At 44.3% G+C, this 25,467-nt stretch overlaps 1 protein-coding gene across 3 annotated transcripts in view; it reads left to right on the forward strand.

Annotated features, from left to right (window-relative positions):
• Positions 1-25,467, forward strand: part of FARP1 (FERM, ARH/RhoGEF and pleckstrin domain protein 1) — a 294,004-nt gene that overhangs the window by 205,401 nt on the left and 63,136 nt on the right. For all 3 annotated transcript variants that reach the window (XM_049647489.1, XM_049647490.1, XM_049647488.1), the window contains exons 4-9: positions 8,587-8,629; positions 11,116-11,194; positions 19,612-19,709; positions 21,645-21,759; positions 22,658-22,805; positions 25,340-25,435. In XM_049647489.1, the coding sequence (XP_049503446.1) occupies positions 8,587-8,629; positions 11,116-11,194; positions 19,612-19,709; positions 21,645-21,759; positions 22,658-22,805; positions 25,340-25,435 (579 nt within the window). The remainder of the gene's footprint in view (positions 1-8,586; positions 8,630-11,115; positions 11,195-19,611; positions 19,710-21,644; positions 21,760-22,657; positions 22,806-25,339; positions 25,436-25,467) is intronic.

Below are 25,467 nucleotides of genomic sequence, written 5' to 3' on the forward strand. Positions count from 1 at the left end.
GATAGTTTTATATTCCTATAAATTTTTATTGAGTGTTCTGGGATGCAATTAAGTTATTTGGAAACCATTTAATCCTCTCATATCTGGCTTTTAAGCACATTAAATGGGTCTCATGTACTGTATAGTCCGGGGTTAATTATTCCTCAGTGCTGAGGGATGACTCTTCAGTACTCTGCCCAGTGCCCAGAATCCTCGGGTTGTCTGATATTGCTGGTGAGAATTGGTAGTGTTCCTGACTCTGTGAGCACCAGGCACTGATACCTTGAATCTTTTCATTGGTTCTTTCTCCCAAATCTTGGGTACTTTCTTCACAAGTTGACATTGATCAGTATTCAGCTGATTACTCAATGGGAACCTTCTATACTCTTCTAAATGATCTTTCTGGAGGGAGCTTCCTACTCTTTATTACTCGCCCCCCCCCCCCCCCCCCACCGGTGATCTGTCAGCCCCACCTTTTCAACTCATGGATTTTTCCGGGTTTTTCTTCTCTGTACCACAGCCTGGAAACCTAATGTACACAGAAGTCTAGGGCAAGTGTAGGGATCGTGATTTTATTTTGTCTCTGAGGGATCACAGTTTCTCATTGTCTGGTGTCCTCAGCCTTCAGATATGTTGTGCTAAGTATGTTTTTCCCTTTTTTTTTTCCCTTTTTTTTTTTATTTTTGTTTATTTGTTTTTCCTGTAGGAAGATAAATCCAGTCTCTGTAAATCTATGACAGAATCAAAAATCTCTAATTGGTTTAAAAAGAAAGCCACACTTAACATTAATATTAAAAATTACATTTAAACAAATTATTACAAACAAATTCAAAGTAAAGTTATTTCTTGTTGGAATTAGCTTGTGGAAAGACTACTTTGTTGCAATGAATTCTAGACACTAGATAATTTTCTATAACATTTTATCTGGCTCCTATATATGTTATAGGTGATGAAATATTTTTGTATGCAGTTTTTAAAAATTTTTTTAACGTTTGTTTATTTTTGAGAGAAAGAGAGATCATGAGTGAGGGAGGGGCAGAGAGAGAGGGAGACACAGAATCGGAAGCAGGCTCCAGGCCCTGAGCTGTCAGCACAGAACCCGATGTGAGGCTTGAACTCACGAGCCACGAGATCATGACCTGAGATGAAGTCGGACGCTTAGCTGACTGAGCCACCCAGGCGCCCCTGTTGTATGCAGTTTTGATTTTTATTTAAAAAAAAATTTTTTTTTACGTTTATTTATTTTTGAGAAACAGAGTGAGACAAAGCGTGAGCGGGGGAGGGGCAGAGAGAGAAGGAGACACAGAATCTGAAGCAGGCTCCAGGCTCTGAGCAAGCCGTCAGCACAGAGCCTGATGCGGGGCTCGAACCCACAAACTGTGAAATCATGACCTGAGCCGAAGTCGGATGCTCAACCGACTGAGCCGCCCAGGCACCCTGCAGTTTTGATTTTTAAACCTGAAGAGGAGAGCTGAGCTTTTGTTGAGTCTGTTAGCTTTTAGAGGGGCAGCATATTATGTTACAGAAAAAGCACAGATTTGGGGTCAAATGGACTTGATGTTGAATCTCAGCTATGTGTGACCTTGGGCAGCTTAAATAAGCTTTCTGAGCTTGGCTTCCTGCCTGTGTAAAATGACCATATTGTTAGGAGCATTAAATGAGAATTTATAAAGCACCTGTTTAGTGCCTGGCATGCAGGAGGTGCCCAAGAAACAGTCTCTTCCCAGTGCCCTTCCTGAAAGATATCTAGTAACTGAGTCTCTTTTAATAAGAACCTTTCCAAAATACCTCCAATATTTTAGTTGCCTGCAAAATCTGCCTAAAATGTCACCAACATGATAGGGGCTAAAAAGGTTTAGGGAAAGAACAGAAACCGCTTTGGGAGCAGTGGCTCATCTTGCCCTGCCTTTCATAACTAGGCAGTAAAGTGTTGTTCTCACTTAACCCTAACATTAACAGAAGAAGATCAGAGGAAAAAAGGGAACCTGACTGAAATGTAGGCAAATGGGAGAACACTGGGCTGGGAAGCTGTGTTGATACCAAATTGTGGAAGATAGATGTTATAGGCTGAGTTGTGGCCTCCTAAAATTTCTGTGTTGAAGCTCTAACACGCAGTACCTCAGAATGAAACTGTACTTGAGGATAGGACCTTTAAAGAGGTGGTTAATGGGTGCCTAGGTGGCTCAGTCGGTTAAACATCTGACTTCGGCTGAGGTCGTGATCTCGTGGTTCACAGAGCCCCCGTCAGGCTCTGTGCTGACAGAGCAGCTGGAGCCTGCTTCGGATTCTATATTTCCCTGTGTCTATTTGTCTGTCTGTCCGTCTCTGTCTCTCTCTCTCTTTCAAAAGTAAATAAAGATTTTTTAAAAAAAGAGAGATGGTTAAGTTAAAATGAGGCCATTAGAGTTGGCCCTAATCCACTGACACTTGTCACTTTACAAAGAGGAAATTTGGACATACCAGAGAGACACCTGGAGTATGTGTGCACAGAACGATGGTCGTGGGTGTGCACATCCGGAAGGCAGACATTTATTTACAAGTCGAGGGAGGTCTCGGGAGAAACCCAACCCATGACACCATGAGCCTCCAGATCTGTTGTCCAAGCCACCGAGTCCGTGGTTGTCGGGCATGGTGGCCCCAGCAGCCTCTTCTATGGGCCTTCAAACCCCAGCAAGGGAAGTTCCCTGATTCAGTGGGTTGTACTGATTGGAATGACGTTTCTAGAAATCCATTCATTTAAACCAAATCCCTGTAGAGTCAGGTAGCATGGATGTGCTCTGGAGCCTAGCTGCATGGTGTTAGAGAAGACAGGGAAGTGTGGCCTGGTGGAAGGGGTGGGCGGGGCGATTAGACATGGAGATCATTACAGTTGTGACCGTCTGGAGATCCATCGGTGGGGAAGGATAGGTGATGGTGCCTTTGTTGCCTTTTTAACTTGTCTGGAACTTGTTTCTGTCCTGCTTAGGTTCAGTGAACAAGTGATTGGTCTAAGATGACCTAGTCTAGTCTAGATGCTTCCCAGCCGCCTTCCCCACATAGCAAACTTCAACGCTTTAACTCTGGTCAGGCGGCAGCCTTATTTTTCTTGTTCCCTGTAGCTCGTCCATTTATAGTAGTTTAAATTTTTTTTTTTAATGTTTATTTATTTTTGAGACAGAGAGAGAGCATGAACAGGGGAGGGTCAGAGAGAGGGAGACACAGAATCTGAATCAGGCTCCAGGCTCCGAGCTGTCAGCACAGAGCCCGACACGGGGCTCAAACTCACGGACCGCGAGATCATGACCTGAGCCGAAGTTGGCCGTTTAACCGACTGAGCCACCCAGGCGCCCCCCATTTATAGTAGTTTAAGTCCTGCGTGTGCAAGACCTTTTCTCTGAGCCCCGCAAACATCAATGTAACTGGTAAACGGTGAGGTTCCCGGAGGCCCTGAGTTCTCACCCAGCGGGTCAGCTGTGACGTGATCGATGGCTCGTAGCCTTCTTGCTGCAGAGCTTGACCAAACAGGCTAATTCAGGCCGGTCTGATGTTCCCAGACCTGCGTGTTGTAAAACCACATGCTCAGTTGGCTCCAGTTGGTGATTGTATTCGATGCTTTCCACAGAAATGCCAAAAACAGACGAGAGATGTTTTAAAACAATTCATAAAATTGGCGGCTATGTTGCCAGAGCACAGTTGTTTTGTCCTGAGTGGCTTGTGGAAGTTGAGGAAGAGCTGGCAGTGGGGAAGGTTCGCGGAGACGGTTCCCCGAGGTGGCTGGGAGAGCGCAGGCCTACAGGCTCGTGAGTGGCCGCTCGGCAGCCCTGGGAAATCCCACTGGGGTTCTCCAGTTAACGCGCCGTCCGGTGCAACTATTTCCAGTATTCACTGCTTGCCTCAGTCCTCCAGGCCTCCCACTTGACTGGGGAAGCAGAAAGCCTCCACGAGGAACTTCCCTGCTCCCGGCACAGAAATGTAAACTCCCATCTGCCACTGGCCTTTCTGTCTCCCTCAGTGGAATAGCTCTTCCTTCTACCTCAGGCCGTTGCCCTGGGTTTTAGGGCTGTCTTCTCACATCCCTTAGGACATTGGTGACTAACCCTTCTTGCTCATATTCTCAATGCCTTCGCTTTAAAAAAAATTTTTTTTAATGTTTATTATTTTTTCATAGAGAGCATGAGAAGGGCAGAGAGAGAGGGAGTCAGAGGATCCCAAGCAGGCTCTACACAGTCAGCACAGAGCCCGACGCGGGTCTCGAACTCACAAACCTGAGCCGAAGCTGGACGCTCAACCGCCTGAGCCACCCAGGTGCCCCTGAATCCCTCCACTTTTTTAGACTCACCCAGTTTTCTGTGACTCACAAGCAAATAGGGGCGTCTGGCTGGCTCAGTCAGTAGAGCATGCGACTCTTGATCTTGGAATTGTGAGTTCCAGCCCCGTATTAGGCATAGAGATTACTTAAAAACATTTGAAAAACAGAATAATAATAACAAGTAATTCAACAATACCCTTATCTGATCCCTCACCCCCTGTGGCCCTAGTCTCTTGCTGCCTGCCTCTCAGCCAAGCTTCTTGGAAAAGTCTGTGTCCTTCCTGCCTCTTCACCACCCGCCAGACTTTCAGCCCCACCTCTGAGTCAACTCACCAGCAGAACTTTTAGTTCTCATCTTATTTGAACAGTTCTTGGTATATTTCCTTCTGGAAACTGCCTTCCTATGACTTCTGTGACACCACTCTCCTTTTTTCCTTCTGTTCTCATCTGCTTCCACCTGGCTGGTCTGTGGTGGACGTGCCATCGGTGCTCATAGGTTTCATCCTCTGGACTCGGTGAGCCTTATCCTCTGAGTCTCCGTGACGCTTATCCTCTATGGAGTCAGGATGGTGGCGGCTTCTGCTTCTGCTTCCCTTCCTCCTCCCCCTCCTCCCCACCTCGTCCCCCTCCCCCCGCTTCTCCTCACCCTTCTCTTCCTCCTCCCCCCCTTGTCCCCCTCCTCCCCTCCTCCCCCTCCTCCTTTTTTTCTTAGTAGGTTTTTGTTGTTGTTTAGTTTTTTTTAATGTTTTATTTATTTTGAGAGAAAGAGATAGGGCATGAGCAGCGGAGGAGCAGAGATGGAGGGAGAGAGAATCCCAAGCAGGCTACGCGCTATCCTTGCAGAGGTTGACGTGGGGCTCGAACCCTTGAACCATGAGATCATGACCTGAGCTGAAACCAAGAGTTGGATGCTTAAATGACTGAGTCACCTGGGTGCCTTGTGGTGACTTCTAGTGTGAGATCTCCTGTCCAGGCTTCACCTCAGAGCTCCAGACAAGTGCATCCCGCCTTTTCCATACTGTCTCTTGCTCATGAAATCCAAGGGCACCTCAACAAAATCAAAGTGTCCAGAACCTCCATCCTGGCCCCTCTTCCAGCACTCCCATCTTTGTGAATTGTACCAGCATCAGTCCAGATACCCTCAGCAGAAATTCTCGTGTCATTTTGGTCATTGTCTTCTGCCTCAGCCACCATATCCAGTCCATCAGTAAATCCCTGGGGATTTTACCTCTTAAATTTTTCTTAGATCCGCCCACTTCCCCCGACTCTGCTTCTGCATTCCTGGTCCAAAATACCATCCTCTCTTGCCTGCACTATTTGTGTGGTCAGCCTGCCTCTGCTCCAGCCCCTCTGTCTGTTCCCACACTGCCAGATCAGTCTTTTTACAGTGCACATCTGCATGTATCAGCCCTGTGCTTAAATCCTTTACATTGCTCTTAGGATAAGGATGAAGAATCTCAACATGGCTTCCGGGGAGGCTGACCCCTTCCTGACCCACCAGCCCTGCTCTGCAGCTATCCCCTTGCACCTCTGGCACCTGGACAAAGGTTTTACCTGTGTGTCTTCTGTTCCCTTCAGATCTCCACATGACAGCATCTTTAGGGACGTGTTCCCTTCACAATGTCCTGTTTGTATCGGGTCTCCGGTCCCCCTGCCCCCATGCCTGGGTCAGACTGCTCTGCCCCAGACCCTGGGAGTCCTCTGCTCCTCCCTGCATTCCCTTTGGGTCAGGCACGTCTTCACTTTTGTCAGTTTGGGGGAGTTGGTTCCTGTCGCTTCCTCACTAGACCAGAAGCTCCGTGAAGCAGGAGAGCAGCAGAGGATAGGAAATACAGAAATGAGAATTTCATGATAAAATCTTACTGATCGGGGGCGCCTGGGTGGCTCAGTCAGTTGAGCATCCTGCCTCTCAGTTTCTGCTCAGGTCATGATCCCGTGGTTTGTGAGTTCGAGGCCCATGTAGGGCTTTGCACTGACAGTGTGGAGCCTGCTTGGGATTTTCTCTTTATCCCCCTCTCTGCCCCTTCCTTTCTTATGCGTGCACATGCATTCTCTGCCCCCACTCCAATCTCTCAAAAATAAATAAACATTTTTTAAAAATTAAAAAAACATTGGGGTGCCTGGGTGGCTCAGTCAGTTGAGCAACTGACTTTGGCTCAGATCATGATCTCATAGTTTGTGGGTTCGAGCCCCGCATCGGGCTCTGTGCTGACAGCTTGGAGCCTGGAGCCTGCTTCAGATTCTGTGTCTCCTTCTTTCTCTGCCCCTCCCCTACTCGTGCTCTGCCTCTCTCTGTCTCAGAAATAAATAAACATTAAAAATTTTTTTAATTAAAAAAAATTCGGGACGCCTAGGTGGCTTAGTTGGTTAAGTGTCCAATTTCAGCTCTGGTCACAATCTTACAGTTGGTGGGTTCGAGCCCCATGTTGGACTCTGTGCTGACAGCTCACAGCCTGGAGCCTGCTTCAGATTCTGTGTCTCCCTCTCTCTCTGCCCCTCCCTCTCTCTCTCTCCCTCTCAAAAATAAATAAACATTAAAAAAATTTTTTTAATTAAACAAAATCTTACTTATTTGAAAAGGTGATGGGGGAAGAGTAACCTAAATAAGCAGAGACTTAAAATTTTTAGTTTTTGCATTATAAGAATTCTTAGTGCTCAATTTAAGGCTAATTTGAATAATGGAGAAAGGCAGAAGACAGGAAGTCGCTCATCTTCCAACCTCCCAAACACATTTTCCCACGTACTTAAATATTCACCAAGAACATAATTTTTAATGCCTGCATGATAATGTGTCATATAAATGTAGACTTATTTTATTTCATTTATTATTGTAAAAATTTTTTACTATCAGCAATGCTAATCACAACATTTTTATTTTACATAAATCTTTGTGCATAAATGTATGATTTACCAAAGTTGCATCACTGGATGAAAGAATATGTGTAGGAGCCGTTTTTTTAGGCTTTAGATAATTATTCGTAATTATTCCTTAATTAGTCTCCAGAAACATACCAATTCATTTATTCGCCAATAGAGGTAAGACAGTGTACATTTTCTGCTACCTTTGCTAAATCTGAGAATTATAAAATGCAAATATGTGCATACATAGAGGCATATCTAGATGCAAATGTAATGGGCAGAAGTGGTATTTGATTATTCAGACTTGCGTTTGTAGGGTAAATCACTCCTGAATTTGAACATTTTCCCATTAGCCATTGTTCTTTTTTTTTCTCTGTCATTTAGCTGTTATTCTTTGCATAGTTTGGGAGTATTTGGTTTTTCTTATTATAAATCCTCTTTATATTAGGCACATTAACCTTGCTTTTGTCATACATGCAAATATGAGCTTCAGTAGAACCCTTTTCAAATGACCAGGAATTGAGAGAAAAGCATGTGTGAAATAGGATAATACGGTTAAATTATGTTTTATCAATAAGGGCAGCTGGTTTATCTCCTCTCTCTTTTAATCTTGCCCCCTAAACTGCACGTATGTGAAGAGTCTGGACCTTGAAGCTGGATATACCTGGCTTCAGGCCTGGCTCTGCCAGCCCGGGACAAATTACTGGTCCCTACAAGTCTCAGGTTACTCTCCTGGGCAGCAGAAATCCTTCTGACCTTGTCAGAAGGTCAAGAGTGGGGTGCCTGGGTGGCTCAGTCGGTTGCTTGGCTGACTTTGGTTTATGTCATGATCTCGTGGTCTGTGAGTTCAAACCACAGGTCAGGCTCTGTGCTGACAGCTCAGAGCCTGCAACCTGCTTCGGATTCTGTGTCTCCCTCTCTCTCTGCACCTCCCCTGCTCATACTCTATCTCTGTCTCTCAAAAATACACATTAAAAAAAAATTTTTTTAAGAGGTAAAAGCTTATGGAGAGTACCCAGTGCAGAGGTAATATTCTAAACATCCCTTCCCATATCCCTCAAAGGCGTGCTGTTCTGTAAATGTGTGTATGTACACGTATTTTGTTTCATTAAGGAGCCTGCATATTTCACTCAGCTTGTAGCCACACATGCAATCATGCATCCGAGTTTCCTGAGTGGCTAGCTTTGGTGGAACACTGCAGATGACAGGAGACACATTCATAGTTAACCATTTGAATCTGGGAGAGATTGTAGCTTTGAAGCTCAGGGATAATGCCAGCAAATTTGGATCTCTACTATAAAAGCGGTCAGTGATGTAAGATACGCTGTCCTGCAGAGAATAGGAACAGACGGTCTCGAATACTCAAAAAGTATTTTGATTTTAAACAGCTCCAAGTCAAGCCTCCAAATACTTGCATCCTTTCATTGAGAATTTGTCTCAATCTGTTTTTTCCTTTGTAGGTGTGGCTGGATCTCTTAAAACCTATTGTCAAGCAGATTAGAAGTAAGTATACACCATGTGTTTAACAGTGATGTTAAATATAAAGCCAGACATTTTCCTCCTCTAGATGTTGTTTGCCCTGTGGCATCCAGCACACTGATGACACAGATTCTTTTTTTTTTTTTTTTCTTTTTTGGCCCCATGATTTCTTTTCATCCACTAATCCATGTGCCATTAAAATGTCTCTGCAGTATTAATATTTAACAATTTGGTAATCAAAACCTTGCTTGGAAAATCAAACCTCCTTTTGATTAACGACTAGAGCATGCTGTTAATCTCCAGAGTAATTGAGCTTGCCTGGTCTCTGTCCGAGGTTGTTACTGTCACTTTTGAAGGGGAAGGTGCAACCATGTATTCATAAAATTGATGTTAGGTTTTCTGTCCTGCCTCTTCAATGCCTGTGAAATCAGAGTGCAAGTATTGGTTGCTTGGAAAAATAAAGTGCCTGAAAGCGTGTGTGTGTGTGTGTGTGTGTGTGTGTGTGTCTGAATGGCAGGCAGAACTGAAGGGAGTCTGGCTTGCATTTACAGTATGTGTTGGGGAAGATTAAGGAGGATTTAGGAGAGGAGTGAGGGAAGAAGGCTCGCTTTCTCTGTCCCTTCTCATTGTGCCCCAGGACCAGGACTGTTTCCCTCCTCTCCACTTTGAGGTCAAGCGCAGAGTCAGACAACTCATCCCAAATGCCCCCTCACTGCAGCCACAGCCCGGGCAAAAGTCTGAGGGTAGTAACAGAGGTGCATTCCATTAGTTGAGCTTGAAGCTCCACACTACTTTGCTGGGATCGTTTTAATGTCTTATTAAGAAGCCCCACTGGGCCACTTCTAGCAATTTTTGTGGCTGTACTGAGCAGGCACACGGTGTCTGGATGGCCCCCATGCACTCGAAATGGATGTTGAGCTTCTGTCATTTAAATTAAGCAATTATTGATGCCGAAAATGAAACTGGCATTGTTAGTTTAACATTTACGAGGGTGGCTGGCCAGTGACCTGAGCGTGTTGGGGGGCTGGAGGGTAGGGGCACATTGCTGGGAGAAGCCCCTAGGCCTGACGGGGGAGGTAGCGAAGCATCCAGAATGATGACGTGTGTCCCTGCAATACCTCCTGGGAAATGCTCACTGTGGCAAGGTGTCTTTTAGCCCGTTGCCAAATACAGACGGAAGACCGCGTCTGTCACTGCTGGGTCCACCCTGGAGTGAGGATTCTCCTTCCGTCTCCTCGTGCTATGGCTAGCTGTGTGAAGCTGTCATTGTGCATTGGGGGATAGCACCTTCCTACTTTCAGGTTTTCTAAGGATCTGCGTGGCCTCAGGGGATCCCCGTGGAGAGGAGATAGCATGGTTTTTCCTGTTCTTCCCCATTTTGCTATTGTTACTTTATGATCCAGAGTTGACAGGCGAGGGTTTCTATTAATTGTTAGAGTGAGTGGTCAGGGAAAGGGGGCCCAGTGTCTCCGGGCTTCATTATTTCTGTGCCTTGTTTTTCTCCTCATTTTGTATATATTGTCTACATCTTCACCTTCTGTCGCTTTTGCGTTTTTTTCATAAACTTAAATATGTTATCATAGAAATGATAATACAACATCTGTTTTTTGTGACAGCGAAGGCAGAGCAAAAAAAAATTTTTTCTGCTTTTAGACAGCTGCTGTTAAAATTTGGATTTCGTTATCGTACCTTATATTTCATAGAACATAAACTCATTGCTGTCATTCCAAATGGTAGAACCTACAAGACTCCTCTTATATTGAGCATAAATATATATGTGTGTAGATATATGTATAAAATTTGATCTGTACCTCAAAACAAGCTCTGATTCGGGTTACAAATTATTATGATCTGTTTGACATTTTAATTCTGACAAGTGACCCATCCCATTGATCTTCTCCCTGTCCACCCACCCCAGATCTGCTTCCTGATTTTGCCTGAACTCGTCTGTAAGATGGCTTATAAGACACCTATGAAGGGCTTCGGCTGACTGGACGAGGGCAGGGTCACGTCGTGTTGATGTTTTTTTCTCCAGCGCTCGGGGAGCACCTGACACATAGATGCTCATACATATTTGATGAACACAGTGGAAGCTGTACCTTGTAGATCATTTGAAGTACTAAATTGTATAACCAATTTACATTTTCATTATTTCCTCATTGTCGAAAGCCCATATTTTGACTGAAAGGGCCAGTTTGATAAATTTTGGAAGACGAATGCCTGTTTTTAAAATCCGGGTACAGTTTAAGTCTTCAGAGAAAAAATGTAATACCTGAATGAAATACTTTTGTCAAAACGTTATTTTATAAGGGCTCTCTGTCTCCCTGCAATATGGAAGTATGAATTAGGAACTGAACTACCTGTTCAGCGACCTGGACGTCAACAGATGGACTCTTGATGGCTTGGAATGAGATCCATTATTTGCTGTATAATATACCTTCCGGAGTCTTTTTCTTTAATTGCATTTGGAACAAATCAAAAATGCTCTACTGTTTTTTGCCCCCTTTTAGGGCCAAAGCATGTTGTTGTGAAGTTTGTGGTGAAATTCTTTCCACCTGACCACACACAACTCCAGGAAGAACTCACAAGGTTAGTGGTTTAGAAACTTGCTCTTTATTGCCACGGGGTGCCGAGGAGAAGGGAAAGTTAATGTTCTCCGTCAACTGATTCAGCATTTTCACAGCATTTATCTGACCCGCATCTGCTCCGTGCTCCCGATGGTGCTGACCAACATGGGGAGAAAGAATGTACCACATTTTCCTTGAATCCTGGGTTTCTGCAAAGCTGTGCTGTGAACTGGTCTTATAACCTATTGCTGTCATATTTCCCTTCTTCTGTCTGTCACATCACGAGACAGTTTGGGGAAGTCAGACCCTGTGAGACCAAGATGTTAACTCCGTTTCTCTCTGTTGCTGCCATGGGCGACTGGACATGAGCTGAAGATCGATTTCTTTGAAAGTTGGCCTAAGTGGGAGAAGCGTGAGCACGGAGTCAGGCCTGCCCTTGTCCCTGTGTGACTGGCCAATTTACTTGTCCCCTCTGCGCTTCTGCTAATGCCCCTGTGTCCGCGCGACCACGCTGGTTGCTTGGCCACGGTTGTTTTGAGGATAAGCAGTCGTATACATAAAGTGGCCAGAACCAGTAGGGATGCTTTTGAATGATAACCATCATCACCCTTATTATTACCAATTTTATAATTTGCACAAGACGCACATATGCTAAAGGAGAACAGAGTCTGGTGGGAATGTGTGAACACACAATGCCTCCCTTTCAAGAGTGCTCTTACAAGTGGTACATTAGTCTGACCAGCCACAGCCCTGCCACCCGTGGCTTTTTTGTTTTTAATGTTTGTTTATTATTTTTGAGAGAGAGAGAGAGAGAGAGAGCACAAGCAGGGGAGAGGCAGAGAGAGAGGAAGGCACAGAATCTGAAGCAGGCTCCAGGCTCTGAGCTGTCGGCACAGAGCCCAACGTGGGGCTCGAACTCAAAGACCGTGAGCTCATGACCCGAGCCTAAGTCGGACACTCAACCGACTGAGCCACACAGGCGCCCCGTGGCTTTCAGTCTCGTAGCTGATTAGACCAAGCGTGTCACATCCTTCTCCGCACTCTTGGTGCAGAGCACAGGATCTTGGATACTGTGGGTGGTTGACCATCATTTAGCAAAGGGGTGAAGCCATTCAGTCAGCAGTACTTACAAAGTGGACACTGTGTGCAAAGCACGGTTCCAGGCACCGGGAACATAGTGGTGAAAAGACAAGCCTGACCCTCAGGGGAGCAGACTAGATGACTGATGAAGCAAGAACTGTCAGATAACAGTAAGGGCTCTATGGGTAACTGAAGGAGAAGGATGTGATAGAAGGTGACCAGGGCACCGCTTGTGATGGCTCAGTCTGCGGTGCCTCTCTGAGGAAGGGATGAGAATCTGTCCCTCCTTTTTGGAGGAAGAGCTTTCCAGGTAGAAGGAACAGCTGGGGGGCGCCTGGGTGGCTCAGTCGGTTGAGCGTCCGACTTCAGCTCAGGTCACGATCTCGCGGTTCGTGAGTTCAAGCCCCGCGTCGGGCTCTGGGCTGATGGCTCAGAGCCTGGAGCCTGCTTCCGATTCTGTATCTCCCTCTCTCTCTGCCCCTCCCCAGTTCATGCTCTGTCTCTCTCTGTCTCAAAAATAAATAAACATTAAAAAAAAAAAAATTTTAAAAAAAAAAAAAAAAAGAAGGAACAGCTGGGCAGTGACCGAGGCAGGAACAAGTTCCAGATGTTCAAATACACTTGACCCTTGAACGACATAGCTTTGAACTGCACACATCCACTTACACGCAGATTTTTTTTATGTAGATACAACACAAGGACTGTGAATGTATTTTGTCTTCCTTAGGGTTTTCTTCATCATGTTTCTTTAGCCTACTTTATCGTGAGAATACAGTGTACAATACATAGAACTTACAAAATACGTGTTAATCGTGTTTGTTATTGGCAAGCCTTCTAGTCAACAGTAGTTAAGTTTTAGGGAAGTCAACAGTTATATGCAGATTTCTGACTGTGCAGGGGGCTGGAGCCCTAATCTCTGTGTTGTTCAAGGCTCAGCTGTACCTAAGAGAAGGCTGGCATGGCAGGAATGGAGAGGGTGAAGTGCAGTGAGGTGGGACAGAGGCCAAATGTTTCATGGGGTTGAAAGTCTAGCTGGCATGTGGGTGCTGGGGGACAGTGACAGCTGGGAATCCAGTGAGGTAGTCATTGCTGTTGTCCACGCCACAGTGGTGGCAGCAAAGGAGGTGGCAGGCGTGGAAGCAGAGAAGGGTGGCTGCAAATGCTGGACTACGTGCTAGGGACGGGGTCCATCTGTCGTGGTGATGGGTTGGCGGTGGAGGCCGAGGAGACAGAGGGATGCTTAGATTTTGATTTAAGCATCTGGCTGGCCATTTTGGTGGCAACTAAAATGGGAAAGGGTGGAGGGAAGTAGGTGATGACTGAGGGGTGGAGAGTCGGGAGGTTGGTTCTGCCGGCTTATGTCTGAGATGCCAACCGGACATCGCGTGGCGGTGTCCGGAAGGGCACTGGGGACACGAATGTGGAGTTCCAGGAAGAAGCGAAGGCCATGACTTCCCGTGGCTTTCAGTTTTCTGAATGATTTGCTGCTAATTGTTTCCCTCTACTTATAATCCTCAAATCGATGAAGCCGTTATGTAGCCCGGGATTGCAGGAGCCAGCAGCCTTTTGGGAAGCATGCACGGTTGACTAGAACGGTTCACGTAGAGGAGACACAGCTGGGCTGCTACACCAGGATGCATAAGACAGGCCAGTGGCAACAGAGTCTTCTGTGGTGTCACTGCTGGGACTGTTGTGTGTCTGTTTCTGGGCTGGGTTTCTTATTGTAACGTGCATTGCTTGAAGCTCAGACTATTGACATAAATCTAAAGGCAAGTCCAGCTGTTGGTCAGCAGCCTGCCTTTGCATCCTGCATGTCACTGGGCCTCTGTCCTGCTTATGAAGTTGGCATAAATCCTTTTTTCCCCGTCTCCATTCCACTTTGCTTTGAGTTTTGCACCTTTTCAATTCTTGTGAATCATTGTCTGCAGAGGCTTGTAGTTTTCTTTTTTATGTGTGTATGTGTTCGTTTATTTTTGAGAGAGAGACAGCACGAGCAGGGGAGGGGCGGAGAGAGAGGGAGACAGACACAGAATGTGAAGCAGACTCCAGGCTCTGAGCTGTCAGCACACAGCCTGACACAGGGCTGGAACTCATGAACCGCGAGATCGTGACCTGAGCCAAAGTCAGACGCTTAACGGACTGAGCCACCCAGGCGCCCCATGGTTTTCTACTATTTGGGTTTTTCTTCTAAAATTCCATACCGCTTGTGGCCATTGAGCCAAGTGTGCCCGGGATATTGCCAGCTGCTCGGTGGAATCTGTCAATTCCTCAGGGAACCCGGGCTCAACGGATGGATTGTTTAAGGTTGTGTTGTTGTCTTTGTTTTCTGGCTCCCGGTGTTAACTGACATTTTAAAAATCTTTTCCAAGGAGAGAATCCTTTTGGTGCAAGGGCGAATGAAATTGATACGAAACTTAGAAGCTCCCCATCGCTTTTGACTTTGTCACGAGGTGTAGCGGGAAGGGGGACCTTCCAGATCCGATGTGTTGCCTCCCTCATTCTCAAATTCCCGTGTAAGCAGAAATTGAATGATGTGACCTTTGAGGTCCAGGCACTTTCCTGTAGCAGATGGGGAGTGCAGGAGGGCTTGGGAGAAGCTCTGTGTGGACAGCAGTTCAGGCGAGGGATGTGGGGACAGAGGCAGGCCTACAGTTCAGCCGACTAAAAGGGACTCTAGCTCTCTGGTTAATTCTTGGGGCCTCAGGAATAGCTTTCAGCTTCCCGCTTGTACAAAAAGCAGATTGAATTGCACTTTGCTGTTAACCAAGAAGCTGAATTCCTTTCTATTTATTGAACTGCACTTTCAGCGGCTGTTGTGTCCTATTGCTGCTAGGGCCCGGGCCTCTAGAGGGAGAGAAAAGTAGTGAGTCGTGGGTGCAGGTTTTAAACAGCTAGGGAGGGGTCTTCGGAAAAGAACTCACCACATTTTCTCATCGCAGAGTTCTGAGTCACTCTTGTTGGGCTATAGGGCTTTGGTACACTTTGCTCTGGGCATGTGATCTTCAGTAGGATCCCATTTCTCCTTGGCTCTGCCCTTTCTAGGGGTGGAGAGAGACCTCTGAGAACTTGCAGTGTTTGCAAGGCCTGAGGTGGTTCCTCAGGCTGGCAGAGAAATTGTAAGTTACTTTCCATTGAATATGAAAAGAAAGGCTAAGACCTCCCAGGCTAAGATGAAACAAATTAAAATAGACCCATTTAAAGCAAGGCATCAGATTGGTGTGATTTGTAACTCTGACGATCCCTGGAAACCAAAAGCCCTCTTCGTTAGCCCTGGCACCATCATCCCCTTCTCCTGACACCCACCCTTGTGCCGGGGACTGACTCTGCTTTGAGCGCTTTGCATTTTCAGCATTCACTCAGTTAATTGTATTTAGTGCCTGCTGAGTTCAACCTAGCCTTTAGCTCCTGTGTGTTTGATGGGGATTGTTTCCATTTATAATACGAAAGGTGTTGCTGAATCTCTAAATTTAGCATCGAAGCCAGCTTGCTCAAGATTTATAGCTGTCATTAGGAAGTGAACAGTCAGTACCCAGGAAGGTCTTCCTTGTATTACAGGGGCCTCTGAACAGGGAGACTCCGTGTGATTCGGGACTGCAGGCTCACTGCAGACGTCAAAATGCCACTTCCCCTGTGCCTAAATGTGTGGGCTTTCAGAACCGCTGCTGACTGAGAGTCTACATGAGCCCATCAGCCAAAGTCCCCAGAGCCTGTCAGACTCTGACCATTGATCCGTCCCTGAACGCTTCTCCACAAACACAAGACCCTGTGTTTGAACTGGTGGATGGTAAAATATTCACAGTGTGATGCTTTTATGCCGCCTACTTAAAAATTAACCAGATAGAAGATTAAAGCCTGTAGCTGTAAGAAGTGTTCAGCTCAAAAAATAGTACTCCTTGCCTAATCCAGAAAGATGGCTTATACTGCCTCTTGCCTTGTAAACCAATATGTTGATGTTTTGGTTCTTTTATATTCTCTGCCTTTCTTCCCTTTGACTTTCCAGAGACAGAGAACGTTAGAGCAAGAATAAATATAAGGGGCTGGGTAAAGGCCAACGGTTATCGACGAGTGGATCTGTGGTGTTTTTTTGTTTTGGGTTTTTTGTGGGTCTGGCTACAGAATTGCCTTTGTAGCTTTCGCAGGTTTTTTTGTTTGTTTGTTCTTGAGGTTGTTTTGTTTTGTTTTAGTTTTTTAGTTAACAATGGAATTTCTTAAATAACTTAAAGAGAATTCATTTTTCTTTTTCTTCTATATTTTTTTTAATGTTTATTTTTTAGAGAGAGACAGAGACAGAGCACAAGTGGGGGAGGTGCAGAGAGAGAAGGAGACACAGAATCCGAAGCAGGCTCCAGGCTCTGAGCTGTCAGCACAGAGTCTGATGAGGAGCTCAAACTCACGGACTGCCAGATCATGACCTAAGCCGAAGTCAGATGCTTTATGGACTGAGCCACCTAGGGACCCCTTTTTCTTTTTCTTTTATTTATTTATTTTTTTAATTAAGTAAGCTCTATACCCAACATGGGGCTTGAACTCACGACCCTAAGATCAAAAGTTTCATGCTCTACCAGCTGATCCAGCCAGCTGCCCCTAGTTTTTCTTTTATAAGAGAAAATTTGCTAACATTTATTGAATGTTTTTATTCTAGTCACTGTGCTTTCCATATATTGCTTTATTTAATTTTTATAGAACCCTCTGTGGTTGGTCTAATTAAAAAAGCCCCCCCCCCTTTTTAAAATTACAAATAATCTTTCATTATTACAAAAATAGCAAATGTACAGTATAGAAAGTTGGAACATACAGATAAACAAGTATAAGAAGATAAAATACTGTATTCCTGTTCCCCAGAGGTGATCATTGTTAATACATTAGTGTGATATCCTTTCTGATTTTTTCTACACATATATATGTACTTTTCATTTCATCTAATATCTTGGCCATACTCAAATTTGTCCCATAAATGTCATTTGTATGTACTCATCTAAAATGAGATTCATGGGGCACCTGGGTGGCTCAGTCGGTTAAGCGTCTGACTAAGGCTCAGGTCATGATCTCACTGTTCATGGGTTCAAGTACCGCATCAGGCTCCATTCTGACAGCTTGGAGCCTGGAGCCTGCTTCAGATTCTGTGTCTCTTTCCCTCTCTTGCCCTCCCCTGCTCGTGCTCAATCTCTCTCTCTCTCTCTCTCTCTCTCCTTCCCTCCCTCCCTCTCCCAAAAATAGAAATAAACATTAAAAAATAAGATGAGATTCACTGTAGGCCATAGTCACACTTGGTTATGTCCTTTGGACCTCATTTAATCTAGCAGAGTCCCTCCCTATTTTTTCTTCATGATACCCTCTTGTTGAAGAAACAGGACCAGTTATACTCTAAAATATCCTACCTTCTAAATTTGTCAGATTTCTTCCTTGTGGTGCCACTCAGTTTCTTCCTCTATCCTCTGCATTTCTGGAAAACTGGAAGTTAGTTCTATAGGCCTGATGGATCAAGTTGAATATTTTTGGCCAGAATCTACCAGAAGTGATGTGAACTTCCTATTTCATGAATGGTGCTAAGATTCATCATTGAATTAGGGTGGTGATGTTCTGATCTTGCCATTGTGAGGCAAGGTCCTGTTACTTTGTCTTTATGCAAATGTCTGATCTTCTGAATGGTTTTTACAGCGATTCACAGTGCTTGCCAGAGTCCATAATTTCTTTAGATGTTGTGGAATGAGGATTCTTGCTGTTATTATGAGTTGGCATACTTCTGTAAAGAACTTTGCCTCATTTTCCTGTATATCCTGAAATACCCCTTCTATTGAGAGAGGCAGATTCCAGACTCAAGTTTTTGGTTAGGTTACCAAGTTTTGAATAAAGAATTGCTTCAGTAGTCTCCAATGGTGATACATTTTCTGGCTTTCTCATTGAATACTGAAATGAACTCAAGAATTTTCATCAATTCCATGTGTTTTGAGTCACTTTAATTATTCTTGTTGCTACTCACGTTGCCACAGCATTGGCGAGTGGACATCCCTTCAAGATGTTTCTTTCACTTTTTTAATACAGCCCATGTATATTTCAAAGCTGCTTTGCTTTCTGCCATCACTAAATATTTCAGGCCCACTTTGTACCTCTCCTTACCAGATACCTGAAATCCACCATTTCTCTATGGAGAAAATTTAGGAGTTCATATTGATTTTTTTCAAATCAGTTTTTACATTGCACTATTTTTTATTTAATTTCTTTTATTTATAAATACCTTATCTCTTGCCACACCTGGGCTCAGTTGGTTGTGTGTCTGACTCTTAATTTCGGCTCAGGTCATGATCCCAGGGTTGTGGGAATGAGCCTTGCACAGGGTTCTGTGCTGAGCTGGGAGCCTACTTGGGACTCTCTCACTCTCTCTCCTCTTCCTCCCTCTCACTCTCTCTCTCTCTCTCTCTCTCTCTCTCTCCCCCCCCTCCCCCTCCTCCTCCTCCTCCTCCTCCCCTGCTTGTGCATGCTCTCTCTCTCTCTCTGTTTTTCTCTCTCTCAAAATAAGTAAGTACCTCTTCTCTTTCACCAAAAAATGTTTACTTGCTTTATTCTGCAATATAAAGAAAATATAACTTTAAACTAAATTCAATTTTATAGATCTGGTAACTGAGGCTTTTGGAAGAACCTAAGTGAATATTACACCACACAAAAAAAACACACTCTTGTCTTTCTAATTCCATTGGCAAAAAAAGCTGTTCCTAACCATAATAAGCTATTGTTATTATCTGAGCCTTATGTTTTAGTATATTTGATCTGTGGAAAAAAAATTATACCCTGAAAAAATTATAGAGTGGTAAGATACAGCCTTGGGTTTTTGTTTTTGTTTTTGTTTTTTTTTAAGTTTATTTGGAGAGAGAGAGAGAGAAAAAAAAAGAGCGAGTGGGGGAGGGGCAGTGAGTGAGGGAGAGAGAGAATCCCAAGCAGGCTCCACGCTATCAGTGCAGAGCCGGACTCAAGGCTCAAACTTGCAAACTATGAGATCATGACCTGAGCCAAAACTAAGAAGTGGAAGCTTAACTGACTGAGCCATTCAGGTGCTCCGTCTTAGGTCTTTGTATGGAGAGGTACAGCCATAGAACAAAATGTGTTACTCATCATGTGAAAAGATTACCGCGTGTTTCCTGGTCCCTTGAATGAGGTATGACTATTTACACCGCAGTCAGTGGTACTGGGAACTCATTCCAGCCGGCACACTTTCTTTTCCTTGGTTTGTATACCTTTCTCTAGTCCCTCACAGTGTGGACGAGCTGTCAGAAGTGAGCCTGACTTTGACACCAAACCTCCCACCCTCTTTGCATGGCGCCAGCCTCTAGGTGTGTGACGCATCATTTTTATTTGCGTCCGCAGGTACCTGTTTGCTCTGCAGGTGAAGCAGGATCTGGCTCAAGGCAGGCTGACGTGCAATGATACCAGCGCGGCTCTCTTGATCTCACACATTGTACAATGTAAGTTCTGTTGGTTTCTCGATGAAGTCACGTTGGCAGTAACGGTGATCTGGTCAATGGGGGAAAATAAGCACATCCACGAAAAACAATAATTATGTCTTTTTGTTATTTTGTTATATGAGTGCCCATGGATTGAAAACAATACCCCTAAAGCATCATTTAACAGGTGTAGCCCCCCAAACACTGGCCTGTGAATTCTGTGTCCTTTTCAAGGACTAGTGTGCTCTTGTTGATATCTCCGTTGATGCAGAGAAGAAGCTTGGACAGATGGTGGTCAAGTAAACTAGTTCGGTCCTGTTCTTGGATTTAATATTCATTATTGAATATGGTACATTAGCCTTAAGACATAAACCTGTCAAAGATGACACTTCTCGTATTCTGCTGTCCCAGGTTTAGTAAACCCCAAGACATAGGAAGCTGGACTGAATCCTAGTGATGCTTGAAACTAGATATTTTGCTTCCTTAATCTAGGCAAAGGATAAATTAGATTATACTCATTCTAAGGCATATTGACAACCCACCAGGGCATTTTTTTTTGCTTCTTGGCCAAGGCAGAAGTAACTTGTTGAAGTTACTTGAAATCGAATATGCACATTATGTTTCAAGAAGGTGATTATGTCACACGTATTAGCACTAGTATAAAAAAAAAATTGTGCTGTCGTATCATTTTACAATTTCTGTTGTATCCAAAGCAGTCCCATATAATCAGCCCATTTGGATAACCGTCCAGTTAACATGATTTCCAAAGGTTCGTAGGAAGTGTCACTCCTAGTGGTCAATAAATTACTTAGCCTAATAGGATTAGGTGTTTCTAGAGACCATGCTTATCTTCTTATTTTTTGTATATGGGTCTTACTGAAGATCTACCGGACTTAGGAAGTAAGGTTATTGATTCGCCACGGCAGCAAGAAGCTAGAGCCATCGATTCTTCCACTGGCCCAGCTGGAACCAGATGAGTTGGCGCTCTTCAGTGCAGAGCAAATATTCTCGGTGCTTGCGATTTATAGCAACATGTAGGCCATGTGCTGCATGATGAGTGGAGGTGTATTGCCCAAAGTGTGACAGGCTGCTTCACATGACAAAACGAAGGGGAGATGTCATAGCAACCATTCACTCACTTTTACTCAAAACAGCTGGGCTCTCTGGTTGTTACACAGACCATAGGATTCAAAGAAAATGACATGCTGTCCCAGAGGTATTAAATTGACAGAAACAGAGCTGGAGCTAGTGTTGTTAAGGTATAATTATTACTTTAAAGGTCTTTTCTTTAGATTTCCAGATCATAGCAATTTAGGGACTATGTAGAGGTTACATGAGAAAAATGGGCCTCCTGTTCCTCGTAGGTGAGAAATTTGTAAGAGGCTGCCATCTGACCAGCCATTTCTGGCACTAGGACTGCAAGATACTTCATAAACTTTAATTATTTTATTTTATCAAATTATATTATGTATGTTTATACCTATTTACCATTGGCTTTTCTCTACATGGTAAAGCATTTGGGGTTTGCAGTAATAATTATTACCTACAAGAGTTTCGAAGTTGATTTTTTAAAGTCCAAAAATGCTGTGCTTATTTAGAAGTCATAAGGTCATGGTCCACATGTCTAGAATTGACTGCCTAGAACAGAAGTGGTCCCAGTGGGGTGGGGAGGAAGAAACAAATCAGGAACATGGATGGATGAAATTGGTTGATGCCAAAGTTTTCTTTCCAACTGGTAGAGACGAGAGTGGAGACCATCCTGTTATGCTGGCACGATTGTTAAATCCGTCCTCACAGGGTACCTTCTGACATCCAGCCCTTGTGATACCCACAGGCTGGGATTGCCTTGTCCGCTGCCTTCTGGTTTGCTGGCCAGAGAATGTTGCCCGAGGAATGTAACAGACTGTGAAGTATTAATTGTATGTGGCTGGGTTTTCTTTCTCTGTTTCCTGGTAGCCGAGATTGGGGATTTCGATGAAGCATCAGACAGAGAGCATTTAGCAAAAAACAAGTACATACCTCAGCAAGATGCGCTAGAAGACAAAATCGTGGAGTATCACCATAACCACATGTAAGTCCCACTGGTCCCTTCATGTTTCCCTTGAGCTTCTCTCTGTCCTTCCAGCATAGGTGGGTGTAGACACACACACACACACACACACACACACACACACACACACACACACAGAGACACACGGTAACTGTTGGGAAGAAAGACGCAAGGTGTGAGGGAGAACACAGGTTCATGGGGGCCATTGTTCCTCACCTAGGACTCTCAATGCAGGTTCCCCGCTCAAGACCAAAGTTCTAGGATCCTTGCTTGATTTCCTGTGATACTGGGGTATGTCTGGAATTGAGGATACCCATGCTGTGGAATTAAAGGGAGAGTGTAAGACCAGTTAATAGGAAATCAGAAAAGGGACACGGTAAACTAGGGGCAAAGTAGGAATGTCATGAAAATCTAGCACCTTTGTATCCTCTCCATTTTTTTGTTTTGATCAGTAAAATATTTTCAAAAGATGCTCCGTGCCTATTGATTTTGTTGCTGTTTTCAAGGAGGGTACTTGAGCCCTGGTGATAGTATGCCAGAGTGTTGCCTTGAACTTCCCTTACAAGTTTAGGCCCATTGTCAGCGACTAAAAACGTGTTTGAACACGATGGCGTTTTGCTTTTATATGACCTTAAAGGAAACTCTTTGAGATTCAAAAAAAAAAAAAAAAAAAAAAAAAAACTGGGCAAATGTGAGACAGACTTTTGGGGTGTTGTGTTACACAGGCAATAGGGCTTTTGTCCTAGCTGCTCGACTTTGGGTTGCAATGAATGGGAGGCTGGGTGTCATCTGATCAGGTAGCTCCATTGTTTGTCATGAAATGCCTTTTTATTTCCCAAGAGGAGTTGCCTAATCTCAAATTAATAGACACAGGCAATTCAAATCACCTGGACTTTCTCTTTAATTTTTGTTTTGTCAGCGGACAAACACCAGCAGAATCAGATTTCCAACTTCTGGAGATTGCCCGTAGGCTGGAGATGTATGGGGTCCGGTTGCACCCGGCTAAGGACAGGGAAGGTACGAAGATCAACCTGGCTGTTGCCAACACGGGAATTCTAGTGTTTCAGGTAAGAGCACTTAGAACACAGCTCAGTTCCCCTGGTGATGGAAAGATGAGTTGGCCCTTCAACTCTGATTGCACGTTGGGTGGGCCAAGTTAAGACCTCTGATGGTTAATTTTAGGTGAACGGAGAAACTAACCTCACCTTCGGGTTTCTATTTCTTTCTAGGCCCTCCACTTCCAGATTCTACTTCATTTGCCCTAGCTCTGGTTGGGAAATGCACAAAGATTTGCTTGTGTTTATTGACTTGGTAATCTCGGTCAGTGGACCTGTGCTCAAAACACAGTATAATAGAATCAGGATTTCAGACCCCCCAAAATAAACACTTTCTTCACACTGCCACATGATAGTCATGTGGTTCCCCCCTCTCTTTTTTAACCTGTCGAGTTTTTTTTTTTTTTAACCAAATTTAGGGATTCTTAAACCTAATTTAGGTTTTACCTGTGTCAGCTTATTTGTGACTTCAGATATACATACTTGAAAAGGGTAATGTGTACTTTTAAAGATACAGCAATTTTATACATTTCTACAAAGCCGCGTAGTATAGTAACTTTGTAGTAAAACACTGCACTTGAATTCGTACCTGTGTTTTACTTAAGGACATAATTTTCTGTACTCTGAAATGTGTACTGTCTTTTTTTAAAGTTTTAAAATATTTTTTTAATGTTTATGAGAGAGTGAGAGAGCACACGCTCACATGCATAAGTGGGGGAGGGGCAGAGGGGCTGGGGACACAAAATCCGAAGCAGGCTCCAGGCTGTCAGCACAGAGCCGGACGCGGGGCTCAAACTCATGAACCGTGAGATCGTGACCTAAGCCAGAGTCCAACGCTTAACCAACTGAGCCACCCAGGCTCCCCATGAAATGTATGCTCTCTTGATTGCACTGTTAGATTCTTCTACTGACAGTGCTTCTTTTTGTTTCTTAACAGCTCCTTTGAGGTATTATTGACATAGAATAAAATGCACATATTTAAAGTGTGCAGTTTCATAAGTTCTTGTATATGTATATCCTGAAGCAATCAATGAAATCAAGACAATGAACATATTCATCACCCCCAAAAGTGTCCTTAATGCTTTTCTTTTAAACAAAAGTGAGAGTAATCCATACTTTGGTTTCATAGGGGTATGGAGAAAGTGTCTGCCTTTAAGTAGGGTAATCTTCACCAGTTTTGAAGGCATAGATACATACACAATCTAAAACATTTTGGTTTATATTTGGTTTTGGTTATATTGTCCCTTCGTATTTTACCAAATTGGTCTCAGTGCTTCTCTGCTCCTGTATCAGATGTTTATGGTGGACACTGATTATCATAGGATCCTGTCCCAGGAGGAGTCGAGGTTGGGTTTCATATGGGAGAGTAAGAAGGGAAGGTTTGAAAGCAGTGTACGATACTTGAGGTATCTTAACAATTGCTCTTAACAATTTCTGAACTGCCAAAATAACATAGGAGTACTTGATGAGCAAAATGACAATAAGCCAAATGTAAAGCTTTCAGTCCTACCGTTAAATTTTGAAATCAGAACCCTTAAGAATTTTTAAAAATCATAGAGGGGGGGAGAAGAAGTGCCTCACAATTGAATTAACGTGCTTTGATTATATTTGATACAATCGAAATATTGAGAATTACGCAGTAATTTAATCGTGTACCAAGGCTGTATCTTGGAATTAATCTTGCCAGTGCCTAATTGCTTCATTCTTACCAATTTCAATACATGGTCCTGGTGTTTCAGCAGCTCTGGAGGAATTCTAATTTAGGCGGAGATGACAGGACAGATGGGAGCTGGTGTCTGGTCGCTTCCCCTTACTTCTCCATCACCCTGTTCCTCACAGGAACAGGGACACAGGAACACCCTGTTCCATCACACCTGACTTTCAGAACGAGGATGTGTGAGTCCTTCCCAGAGACTGTTCTCTGGTCTAGAAGACAAACCACAGGCCGGGACTCCCTTCCCCATCCTGCTTGTGCTGCTGGGAGCCAGACCAGTGTGCACCATGGGGGTTGGCCACCAGCCTGGTGTGTTGCTTTTATGGAAATTAACAGTTGCTGCTGGTGAAGGCACATGGTGGGGCACCTCATTCTGCCACGTGAGCTGTGTGATTTTGGACAAATTAAAATAAATTCATGCAGCAGTTTCCACATCTGTGAAAGAGAGATAACAAACCCATCTCACTGGGTTTTGTATAAGGTTTGGTAAGATAAGGTCTGTAAAGTCCTTCCCCTGGCACTGGAAAGTGATGGTCACTAATTGTTGTGGTTGCCATGGTTTTTATTGTTATTTATCTTTCTTAGCATCCTTCCTTTGGCCAGCCACTTCCCTCCCTGGAGGCAACCTTAGTTTGAATACCAAAGCATATAATTAGTGAAAGATAATGTTCCAGGAACAGGCATCACCCATAGCTGCAAATCCTAGCAACTTCTCTAGCAAAAGGCATTCTTCCCAAGCAGTCAAAAGCAGGTCCCTATATGCAAGGCAAGCCACCTCCCATGTTGCTTCTTCTGCGTTTCCTGGCTCACTGGCTGATCGCTTCCTTTGCAGGGTTTCACCAAGATCAACGCCTTCAACTGGGCGAAAGTGCGCAAGCTGAGCTTCAAGAGGAAGCGCTTTCTCATCAAGCTCCGCCCAGACGCAAACGTAAGTGGGCGGGGCGGGATGACGCCGGGCAG

Source organism: Panthera uncia (assembly GCF_023721935.1).
Source record: "Panthera uncia isolate 11264 chromosome A1 unlocalized genomic scaffold, Puncia_PCG_1.0 HiC_scaffold_16, whole genome shotgun sequence".
NCBI lineage: Eukaryota > Metazoa > Chordata > Mammalia > Carnivora > Felidae > Panthera > Panthera uncia.